The sequence below is a fragment of the Gobio gobio genome (genome assembly GCF_949357685.1).
Source record: "Gobio gobio genome assembly, chromosome: 12".
NCBI classification, from domain to species: domain Eukaryota; kingdom Metazoa; phylum Chordata; class Actinopteri; order Cypriniformes; family Gobionidae; genus Gobio; species Gobio gobio.
This window is the reverse complement of record NC_137105.1, coordinates 37,377,309-37,389,457: the sequence shown is the minus strand read 5'-3', so window position 1 is coordinate 37,389,457 and position 12,149 is coordinate 37,377,309. Positions and strand designations below refer to the sequence as shown.

General features: G+C 38.7%; 1 protein-coding gene and 1 long non-coding RNA gene across 2 annotated transcripts in view; one reads left to right on the top strand and one right to left on the bottom strand.

The window, feature by feature from the left end:
* Window positions 1-12,149, top strand: part of LOC307135048 — a 910,342-nt gene that overhangs the window by 98,300 nt on the left and 799,893 nt on the right. The gene's annotated exons all lie outside the window — the stretch shown is intronic.
* LOC307135047 (flavin-containing monooxygenase 5-like) overlaps window positions 552-12,149 on the bottom strand; it is a 36,069-nt gene continuing 24,471 nt past the window's right edge. Inside the window, exons 6-9 of the mRNA XM_079831203.1 lie at window positions 9,689-9,888; window positions 9,222-9,577; window positions 1,266-1,338; window positions 552-1,175 (exon numbers count right to left, since the gene is read on the bottom strand). Of these exons, the coding sequence (XP_079687329.1) occupies window positions 812-1,175; window positions 1,266-1,338; window positions 9,222-9,577; window positions 9,689-9,888 (993 nt within the window). The 3' untranslated portion in view covers window positions 552-811. The remainder of the gene's footprint in view (window positions 1,176-1,265; window positions 1,339-9,221; window positions 9,578-9,688; window positions 9,889-12,149) is intronic.

Sequence of the window (12,149 nt, the reverse complement as noted above, 5' to 3'; positions counted from 1 at the left end):
GGCTTCAAAAAAGCTCTTCAGAAACTTACGGATGACATCACGAACACTACGTTGATTGTTTCATACAGTCTATGGTTAATTGTTGCAGATTGTTTACAAATGTTTAATTAATTTGAAGAATGACTCTCTCATAAAGACTTCAATTGTCTAATTATTGGATTAATCAGCGTTTTTGAACAAATCTCTTGAATGAATGATTCAATTTCATTTTTTGAACATTCATTGCAATGATGCAATCGTTATTTGAAGCGACAATCTATTTTGATCACAACCTTAAGCATCAGTGTTTATATGCGAAGTATCCATTTTTATCCCAGTACTTCTGTGATAATGTGAATGTTTGTAAGACAGAAATAATGATAGGCCAACTGTGTGGTTGAAAACACAACCACACAGTTTCAGACAACTGCTCTTAAAAAAATCTGTTCTCTCAGGGTCAGCGGCAGTGCCACATGCAGATTTCAATGTTCCGGACACAATGTTCTTTTGGTTTAATATACACAGGAGAATCGCTGTCATTTAGGAATAAGATCACATGAGAGTTTGAATTTGAGATTGCAATCCTTTAATAATTAATCGTGCAGCTCTATGACACAGATACAAGAAAGAAAAAAATTGTAGACTTGTTAGACCACAATGCTAATGTTTAATTTCCTTCAAAGATTAACGGATTAAAAATATAACTTGTATTATGAATAAAAATGAATTCCAAGAATTAGACATAAGAATAATAAGGTTAAAGTGCAAATGCAAAACAGTTACCCAAAAATCGAATATAGGATGTCTATGGGATACAAGAAACAGATTTCATTCAGAAACAGAGTGGGATCTTATTTTGCATTGCCATAACAGCAAAAATCACTGCAGCCCCTCCTGACAGGCCCAGCCAAACAAACAAACGGGAGGAGGAAGGTTCTGGAATGGGCCGTGTCTTCATGGGTTTGGCCACACGCTCCCATTGGGTAAGAATAGCATTACGGGCACCTCTCCAATGCCCTGGTCCGCTTAGCCGAAACTGGTAGGGAGTACAGGGGCCGAAGAAAACCCTCAGACCCACTGCAGGGTCTCTCAGGAGCAGCCAGGCAATGTTGGGACAGACGCCCAGTTCATTTGCTATGGTGTCTAGGTAAGGGATGTAGTCCACTTGAAGGGCAGCTATCTTAGGGCAGGGATAACTGCAGGAATAGAGAGTTCGAAACAAGCATAGATTAATTGTCAAACCAAAATATATTTGGAATTAACCTACAAGGTAAATAAACAATTACCACTTTAAATTTGCTTTAATGTCCTTCTCAATTATTTTATCCATTTTATCAGCTGGAGGAAGACGGTTTAGTCCTTGAAGAAGAGAAGAAGAATTAATACATAAAAAAAGTTTTCAAAACATAATCAATTATTGAATCATATAACAAGGTCACACAAAAATGTGTTTTACCATGTCTTGGAAATGTGTTTTACCATGCTTTCATAATATTTTATATATATTTGATCATATATATATATATATATATATATATATATATATATATATATATATATATATATATATATATATATATATATATATATATATATCAGAGATGTTAGTCGAGTCAAGTCTGGAGTCTTTATCACTGGAGTCCGAGTCAAGTCTGGAGTCTTTATTCACGAGTCCGAGTCGAGTCTCAAGTCATTTTATGTATTACAAAAAAAAAGATATATTTAAAAATCCTTTTATATATATATATATATATTTATATATATATATATATATATATATATATATATATATATATATATATATATATATATATATATATATATATATATATATATATAGACAAAATATGACCTTTCTATGATCTGTTTTGTTTGTAATAAAAGTCCTAAGATGTAAGGGATACATCCAGCCTTACGTTATAAATTATAATCCATTATAATGCAAAATAAAAAAAACTATTGTCCTGGCAACAAGACAAGTAGTCATTTTCAATACAGTCGCTAAGTGGACATAAGATGGCGCCATTCACGTTTGTTACACAGCGTTGTTACTGATGACAGACATAATCAGAAAATCAAACCAAACGTTTCTAGTTTCTAGTCAATTGAAAACTGTCCGCATGCTGATTGCGATATGTTAAAATATGCGCTTTAAGCAATAAATGGATTAACATCTTTCCTTCTCTCTCTCGTGTCTACATTAAGAGAGAGAAAAGCTGCGAAAAGATTAATAAAAGTAAAACGTAGTGCTAGGTTTAAAGGTTAGATTTTCTTCATGTTTTAACAGGCTGGCAACCCAAAAGAGCCACCCGGCTACACCACAGTAAAACAGCGAGCTGTGAGAGTTAATGTCACCAACCTGTGTGGACGCGATGTCTAATAAAAGGACGTTCCTGCGTCTTGAATTGTTTTCCACACATTCTTTGCATCTAGCCGATCTAACACGGTAATAAATCCATATATGAGAACAAATGGCACGATGGATCTTGTCATGTTTCATGGGACTCTTATGACGCACGCAATAGAGTGCCGAAGTTATGACGTCACTTTGTAGGCCAACCCGGAAGTTAGCGGCGCATGGGTTCCCTCGATCGAAAAGCCATGCATTTTCCCCATAGACTTTTGGAAAATCGCAAAAAATAAGATCTGTGTTCAACAAAGAGTTATGACCCTTGCACGTTTTGTCTATCAAGATAATCTTTACAAATTAATACATCCGTAAGGAACTTCTATAATAAGGGTCCGATCTACCACGTCACGTACATGTGAAGCAAATATTATGACATTCAAATAAACATATATTTTTTTTAAATTTACAATAGATAAGGATTAAAGACTTGAGTTGTGTTTAAAATTTCATGAGTCTTTTTTGTCGAGTTGAGTCAAGTCTGAAGTCATTTCAGGTCGAGTCAGGTCGAGTCAAGTCTGAAGTCTCATAAAATGCGACTCGAGTGCGATTCGAGTCCGAGTCACTAACTCGAGTGCCCATCTCTGATATATATATATATATGTGAGATTCATTGGTAACACTTTACAATAAGGTTCCATAATGTATTAACTAACTTTAACACTTTGCAATACACTTTTACTTATTAATCTCTGTTGATGTGTTCATTGTTAGATCATGTTTGCGCAGGTCCATTAAATAATACAGAACTTTTGATTTTAATAATGTTTAAGGTTCAAGTTATTTATTGTCATTCCGCAAATGTTGACACATGAGAACGAAATATGTACTCAGGTCCAGCACTGTACTATTGTCACAGGGTGTTTTGGTGTTGGTTCATGTTCATGTTTCATGTACTTATGCCGCGTTCCAGGCAACCCGTAACCCGTGTTTTTCCAACCTGCTACCCGTGAAAGTGGACTGGAACGGCAGCCAAACCCTTGACTTCCCACCCGTGAACTCGTTCTAGATCGTTGTACTCCCAGTTACGAGTTTTGACGTCACATAGCCCGCGAAGCAACAATGGCAGCCCCCTACGGATGCAGTGTTTATGAAACAAATATACAAATAACGTAAAATAAAAGGTATAACAGCTTTTCTTGCCGTCTGCGCTGTTTTTCTCCTCCGTTTCCCTCAAATAAGCAAAGAGTAAGCACCTTTGGCGATAGAAATGATTGTAAATGAGCATACACCCCGTAGCCCGTACGGTCCACCATGCTTTGTTTACATCTAACTACCACACAATTCCTTGGGCTCAGGCAATTTGGCGTGACTTTGCCTGTGTAGCGACTATGAGTCAGATAAAATAATAACTCAACGGGGAACTGAATTAAAATGAAAGAGACTCAAATGACACTATAATTTATAAATAATTCAGAATTAATGTTTACACCTTAACTTATTTGTCCGCCGATATGTAAGAACTTAAAGGGGGCTCTGTTAAAGGGAAACATGTATATTTAGCTCAAATGAATGAATTAATGAATTCATAGGGAATTTTGAGAGTCAATTTTACAGCCGAGCAAATGACTCTTCCAGCGTTCATTTGAACGGGCCGCAAATATCAACTCTGCAGCGGATATTAATATCCGAACAATAGTGAAACACTATTTAACAGCCAGGTAACTTAGATCGGCAGTTCAAGACAATAAATTGATAAGCACATAACACAAGAACAGTTATCTTTGAATACAAACAGAACTTTATTGATTACTCTAACACATCAAACTAATATCTAACATAAACACACGCACTCGCACATTCACACGTTGCAGAAAGGAAGAAGGTGAGGAAAGAATAAGTTCTAAGAGAGAGAAATTATGAAATCCTAAGCAATCTATGCATTTATGAAACATGACCTGAAGAAGGGAACGGAGACGTAACGTTAGTGACTAACGAATGGGGGTTTCGCTTAGAAGCCTATCAACTTCGAGTTTTGAGAAAACGCCCAATGGCGTGCCAATGCCATGGGCATGCGGAATTTGCATACGTAACTCCGCCTCAGGGTAGGCTTCTAAGCGAAACCCCCATTCGTTAGTCACTAACGTTACGTCGTAGTGACTGAACGAAAGGGAACCATTGATCAGTAATTTAACCTCCTATCGTTTCTTAGGCAGGGTTATTACATTTGATCTAATGCACCAGTTCAGCTTGGAATCAAGAGGCATTACTTGCGTTTGTGTCGTGTGTTGTCTGACAAGGTGGATTCCCTTCTCCTGGCTGGACAGGGGTTTTCCCGGATCTTTGATTCGCTGAAGGTCTGGTCGACGTCTGGGGAAGCCAATCACGTGGCGTGTTTGGTGGCTGGATGGAAGTCTGTGGTCGTTGTTTGAAGTTGAAGCACGCTTTTGGAGACTCGTTGAGTAACTTTTGCGGCGAAACTTAACAGAACCCGAGACTTAACGGAAATAAAATAAACTTTAAGTAAAAGAAAGGAAAGTGAGAGAAAAGCAGATGGCCTGAATGAAATCGTTGTTAACCCATTTTCTCTGTATTGGTCTGTCACGATCGTCAGATCGTCTCCTGGGAGCTCTCCGTTCAGAACTCACTCTGGTCAAACTGCTAGGACTTAGCTCATCTCTGAACTGCGAACAGGCCGCGAACCAGCTCGAACCGAACTGGTTGTGACGTGAAAACTGAACTCTGCACTGAACTGGTCTGAACTGTACAGAACTGAACTTTTCGTTCGTGTTCTGAGATTAAACTCAAACATTTGCCCATCCCCTGGATGGGTTCTGGCCAATTAGGCTTCAGGGGTGACTGTGTCTCCACCCCTCCCACAAAATTGGGTTAACTATAGAATTTAGTTTCCTGCTCTTAAGCAGAGAGTAAATTTAGACCTAATTTCTTTCTATAAGGACATGATCAATTCTATAAAGATTTAATTCAGCTCATCTGTTGGATTATACCCATACGAACACACCAGTATCAAACATGATACATTTTCATCCACTCATTCAATAGTTACATAATTGCATGAATTGGGAGTAATATACATGCCTAATAGTCTAACTAACGTGTATTAGTTGTAAACACCATAACAAGCTATGTCGAAGGCTATTTGAATGAAAGTCCAATAATCAGTTATTTGATGTACTCCATAAGCTAACAGTTTCTGTGAGCTTGCTTGGAGTTTTAGCTGTGTCGTGGAGTTCATTTACCGGTCATTGTAAAGACAGAGGTCTGGTTGTTTCTTTGTCTTGTGACCACAACGCGTCCTCTGTCCTCTTTTGTCTAGGCTTTTGTCACAAGTCCATAGGAAATCGAGTAATTATTAACTAAACTAGTAGCTCCGGGCAGAATCGAGCCTCCATCTCTCTCGTGATCGATGGTCAATTTCCTGGAGTCTGGAGCTGAATTGGGCTTTTGTGAAAAGGATGTTAATTTGATCGAATCATTTGGAAGATTAATTCATCTATATGTCTGCGGCCATAATTGCTACACCTGGAACACTACAAAGTCGTGAGTCGTGGTTTGAAGTTGTAATTTACGGGCTCAAAAACCTGCCTGGAACGCAGCATTAGTTTATCATGTTCACTGTTATGTTTCTCAGTTTGTCATGCACTTTCTGGTCTTTTCATGTGACTCCCATGCCCTCATGTGATCTTGTGTCTTGTCCTGTCATTGCTTCATTTTCTGATCACTGTTCACAGGTGTCACTTGTCTAGTCATTTGTCCATGTGTATTTAAGCCCTCATGTTTGTCATGTGTCTGGGTCTTGTATTGACGTTGTAACCCGTTGGTGGTGAGTGTCAAGTCTGTTTTGTTTAATCAAGCCAAGTTTATTGTCAAGCCAAGTTTTGTTTGTTGTTTTGCCAAGTCTTTGTTTTATGTTTTGGATTTTGTGAATAAACTGCATATGGGTTCTGAATACTTTGCCTCCAGTGGAACGTATGTTACAACTATAAATAAAATAGATAATATACAAACATACATATAATATGTAGTTTTTTGCTGCTAGAGGTCGCCTATTTAAAACAAAGGCGTAGCTTGATGACGCCGAGATTGAGTGCCGAATCTTGGGAGTTGTCGTCTTCACCCCACAGCCGGTGGAAAAGAATCGGGACGGGACTCGGGCAGAAATCATGTTCATGGATGAGATTATTAACGTTACTGTAGTATGAAGCAGAGCAGGGCTGAATGCTGTGTGAGCTGAACGAGGCTGCTGGAGCGATTGCTAACGAGAGATGAGCATGACACACGGCTCAACAGCAGCAGAACTTTTATTATACCACAGTCGCCGGCTCGCCACATCCACTTGTTTCCCTGTTATTTGTGGGGTAACACCGCACTGTTGATCATATTAGATACATTTGAGTTTGCTGAAAATGATGTTATAACGTTACTCTGTTTGTTCGCTTGGCGGCTGCTATGAGACACTTGTTGCACACAGGTGGCAACCTCCCGCGGTCTCTCTTGAAGCCAACACAGAAGTAAAACTGAAATTCATCGACTGGCCGTTAGAGACAGGCTCCAAAAGGGAGTCAAATTTGTATCTCCCCCATGTTAAAATGCCCAACTTTACAGCAGAAAAAGTGTTTACAGTCTGGTACAAAAAGTGGTTTTGGTCTATATAGCCAATTTTGCCATTCATGACAACCGTGAGGGGTGACATTTTTTTTTTTTTTCAATAACTCGTCTGTTTAAATTATATTAAGCCTTAAAATTCTGCATAATTAAGGGCGTGGTCACTTGAGTGACAGATTGGTTGCCACTATGGTCGAGGTAGGCGGGCATGGTTTCAGCAACCAGCCACCTCAGCTCAACCCACGTCCCGCCTCTTTGCCCATTTTCAGATATCTGGGAATGACACGCTGCCAAGATGGCAACGGCCGACTTTAGGCTTCAAAAATGCTCTTCAGAAACCTACGGGTGTTGTCACGGACACTAGGGCCATATATATATTTTTATCTATGTCTATGGTTGCACACTGCAAGTGTTGGGGAGTAACTTTTGGGGAGTAACTAGTTACATATAACTACACAGTAAAAAGAAATCAGGTCTCCAATTGAAAATTTTCTAGTGACAGATCACATCTAAATTTCAGTTGAATGCAATTTAATTCACAGAAATTCAATTTGGCCAACTAAAAAATTTAGATGTGATCGGTTACTAGAACATTTGCAGTTGGAGAACTGATTTTTTTTTTTTACAGTGTAGATTACGTAATTTAATTACAAAATAAATGTAACATAATTTACAGTTACTGAGAAAAATGTGTAATTAAATTACAGCTAGTTCTGAAAATGTTTACAATTACCAAGAGGGTTACATCTGAATATTTTCTGTAAAAAGCTAGGATATGTTGAATAATATTAATTTTTTGCTTTGCCCGTTTTTGATGTGCACAATGCCTCCTGCCATTTAAAGGCCATTTATTTAGTAAAGCAATGCTATTCTGGTGCTTTTGATTGGTTCTTGTTTGAATTTGCAGCACACCACGTCTGCCAATTACATCAATCCACATTGCCACTAGAACGCTTTAGGCTACAACCATGGCAAGTGATAAAAATGTGTTTCAGTGCAGGAAATTAGAAACGTAATCAAAAAGTTATCAAATGTAATGTTACATTACTTTAATAAAGTAATTGAAATAGTTACACTACTTATTACATTTTAAAAAGGGTAACAATGTAATCTGTAACATATTATATTTCCAAAGTAACCTTCCCAACACTGCAGTAAGCTAGATCGAAATTAGAATCGAACATATTAATGAGTGCTAGATGGCTTGTGTTGCTACATGGCATGCAAAACATTGTATAATGGAGAAAATGCTATATTACTGTTACTAAAAATTAAGCTGCATCTGATTATGCTATGTTAGCCACTTTACAAAATAGTGTTTTTCTCTGAGGCATGGTGAAAACATTTAGTTGAGTAAAATCAAGAAATTAAGATTCAAACAATGAGACTAAACGTGTTTTAGTTATTAATTCGTTTTCTGTCTATAAATATATCCAAACAGTTGTTCCCTTGTCTAATAAAACATATAATATATTAAAGCGTCTTTAGTGTTTCCATGGTTTCTACATAATAAAATCAGAAACCGTAAGCAAGGCAGTTATGACGTCGCTGATAGGCAACGCATGGACGACGCACGGACACGTTCCGTGCCCTGATTAAAATAGCTTATTTCTCTGGATTTAAATATTCTTGGAAACATCTGGGATAATGCAAGTACACAAGTCGACACAATATATAACATTGTTATAGTGGTTTTTGGATATTTTAATCCAAAATTCTTACATATTGTGCCTTTAATAAATAACTAAGCAATACGTCTTTAAAAAGCAGCGCATCATATTAGCATATTAAACCAGAGCAACATTATGACAAAGCAGCATGAGATAATAAGTGTAAATATAAGGAGAGATTAGTCACTAAGCCTCTGGAAAGAAGCTGCATTGATAAAAATAAATGTTGGGGCTAATGCATTACATGTAACACGAGTTTTACTTGTAGGCTAACTTGTTACTTTTTTCAAGTAACTAGTAAAGTAATGCATTACTTTTAAATTCACAACAAAATATCTGAGTTACTTTTTTCAAATATGTAATGCAAGTTACTTCTCCATTGTTTGAATGAAACCTCTCCTGTCCCTATGTTGAGAGAAATCAACAAAAGTAAGAAATGGTGGCACAGCTGAAAGGTTTGTTTGAGCTGCACACAGTGCAGGAATCTGCATTTCCTTCAACAGAAGTTTATTCATTTCACTTTTGGTGTGAAAGGGCTTTTACATTCTAATAACATTCGTTATTGTAATTTTTCATGACTTGTCATGTTTGCTCAATACCTGCGATGACTCTGGTGGCCCAGCGAGCCTGCAGTTCTACAGCTGGCATGATCGGCCCTCCGGTCTGCAGCAGGCCTATGATGGCCAGTGTTGGACGCTCTAGAGATGGAGGAAAGATTCTTTTGTAGAGTTTCAGATCTCCATCAGCACCAGAGTTTAAGGAGGCAGGGAGGAAGGGAAATGTATAATCATATCCTGTGCATAAGATCACTGCATCAATCTTCTCTTCAACCGTCCCATCATCGAAGACAAGTGTCGAGCCTTGGAACTTCTGCATTTTTGGTTTCATCACCAGTTCTCCTACCAGAATGCGACCTGGGAGGTCATCGTTGATAGTAGCATGCTGGTCAAGGATTCTAGAATCACAAAATATGGGCAAAGGTCACTGTGAATGATGAAGTAGTTTTTAAATAAACTCACAGGGCTTTAATTTTATTACCAACGATAGCAAAGTTTTGGCCTTTCACCTGTGTATAGGTTGTAGTCCATACAGCTTGTGGTCGTATCTCTGATTGAGGCTTCTCTCGCCAATCCAGTTGAGTAGAGATCTAGGCAGGAGGCAGTAAATCAGATCTCGAACTCGTCTAACCATCGTCATGTCTAGAGGAAGCCCTTTACTGTCCATGCGACCTACGATCCACGCCCCTTTACGAGTACTCAGGAACGTCTGAGGAGACCAAAGTAGGGTGAGAAAGGAAAACTGAATTAGTGGATAGACCAGAACTTTGAACTTATAGAAATAACAGAAAAGTAATGAGAACCAAGAAACATATTCAGAATTGGGAGAATTGTAATGATCGTATGACCCTTTTCACAGAGTTAAAAGATTGATTTAGCAGGGGTAGAGATCTAGAGACTTAATGTACATTATTTACATACTACCATTCAAATGTCAGGAGTTGGTAGGATTTTTTTAAAGAGCTCACCAAGGCTGCATTTATTTGATCAAATATAATGTAAAACAGTAATATTGTAAACAAATATTACACTTGAAAATAACTTTTCTGTTTAATGTATTCTTCAGTCACACGATCCTTCAGAAATCATTCTAATATGCTGATTTGCTGCTCAATAAACATTTCTTATGATTAATGTTGAAAACAGTTGTGCTGCTCAATATTTTGTAGAAACATCCTGTAACATTTGTTTCAGGATTCTTGATGAATATAAAGTATAACAGCATATATTTAAAATAGATATTTTTTGTAACAACATAAAATTCTATGTTACTTTTGATAAATATTTCATTTCTTCTTTAAAACTTCTCTAAATCTTCTTCTTTGAACAGTAGTATTCATTATTTAATATGTATTTACATAACTGTACTGCGATTGGCTTTTTCTCCAGAATTATTACATTTAATATAAACTTTTAAAGCAAAAAAAGGGGTACAATGAATCTCGCCGGAAAAAAACCCCAAAACAGAATGAAACCATTATAGTACCTCCCACCTTCCCAAAGGCGAGCCCTTACTCTGTAACCATTACAGGAGGGAGGGAGAGAGGGTGGGGTCTTTGGAGGAGGGTGAGGAGCTGTTGATGGTCAGGGAAGAGGAGGAGTTGGTTGAGATAGACACCATGGTGCCAATGCCAAGAACCCGGGTGCGTAGAGTATCCAATGGAGCAGAGAGGCTAGGGCGACATCCTCAGCCCGGTAGCCCAAGGTGAAGCTGCTGGCAGGAGTGAGGTGGAGACGGGGCTCCGCAGACCGGTGGGAGGGTGACGGAGAAGCCCCGGCGGAGCCAATGGGGTGGAGGGTTGAAGTGCAGCTTTAGACCCGGAAGTCTGTGGCGGAAGCTGATTGACAATTGACTAAGGCTGATCTGGAGGGACGAGGGAGCCCGGAGGAGTCCAAGGGCTGGAAGATGGTGGAGTGGAGGGAGCGCAGAGCCAATGGGCTAACAGGCCAAGAAACTGGCTGCATCTGAAGGCACCAAGGCACGTCCGAATCCAATGTTAGCTTAATTTCCTGTCTCCTAGGATACCTTCATCTGATTGATATCTGAAGGCAGCAAAGATGTATCGTTCGCTGCCTTTGATATACCACAACCCTGTGCGGTCAGCGAGACAACAAGTCAGCTGCCTAAGTTTTTAGATGCAGCCACTGTTACACCTGACCACTGCAGATTAATTTAGGCATTGATAGTGTTGGCATAAAATTTCATAATTCCCAGTCCGAGGAGCTCCATAGCTCTTGTGTTGCTTTTTCAGTTGTTGATTGTAATGATTGCCTGTTTGCTTCTGTTTCTGTTCCTTTGTTCCCCAGTGTTCCAGGTTATTATTATTTTTTGTAACTTTCATTAAAGAGGTACTTCAGCACTGGGAAGATGAATGTGTATTTAAACTGGGTCGTTTATGTAGTAGAAATGTGAAATTATTTTTGAATTTGGTGCCTTCTAGACTGAGAAAAGACAGAAAATGTATTTTTGTCTCATGTGGATAAAAGACAACAACTCACAGAATGCACTTGCTTCGCTGCCCTACGAGGCCACTCCCAAAGCCACGGCTACTGGTTATCACTTGCCCACCATGGCACCGCCCCCACCGTCGTTTTGATTTTCATATAGTAACAAAATTATTTTGTTCAATTAGAGAATAGACACTACAATTAAAAACTGAACGTGTGTTTTAAATAAAGTGTTAGTGAGCCAAACGAAAGTCACGGCGCAAACGCAACAGGAGTCAGATTTCATTCATCATGAGAGCGAAGAGCTGACTCTCCGTTGAGGTAAGCGCGGCAGTCATTCATGAAGCGTGTCCAGTCTGGCGCGTTTTCAGATCATGCTAAAGCTTCTATATGGAAACTAAACTTTCATAGGAATTCATTGAAAAGTTGAAACACTCACTTTGCTCCGCATCACCCCGTTATGAATGCCCGAGCCGAGCGGCCGTGCGCATTTACGCTCTGTGAGTGAGATCCCACCCCTAT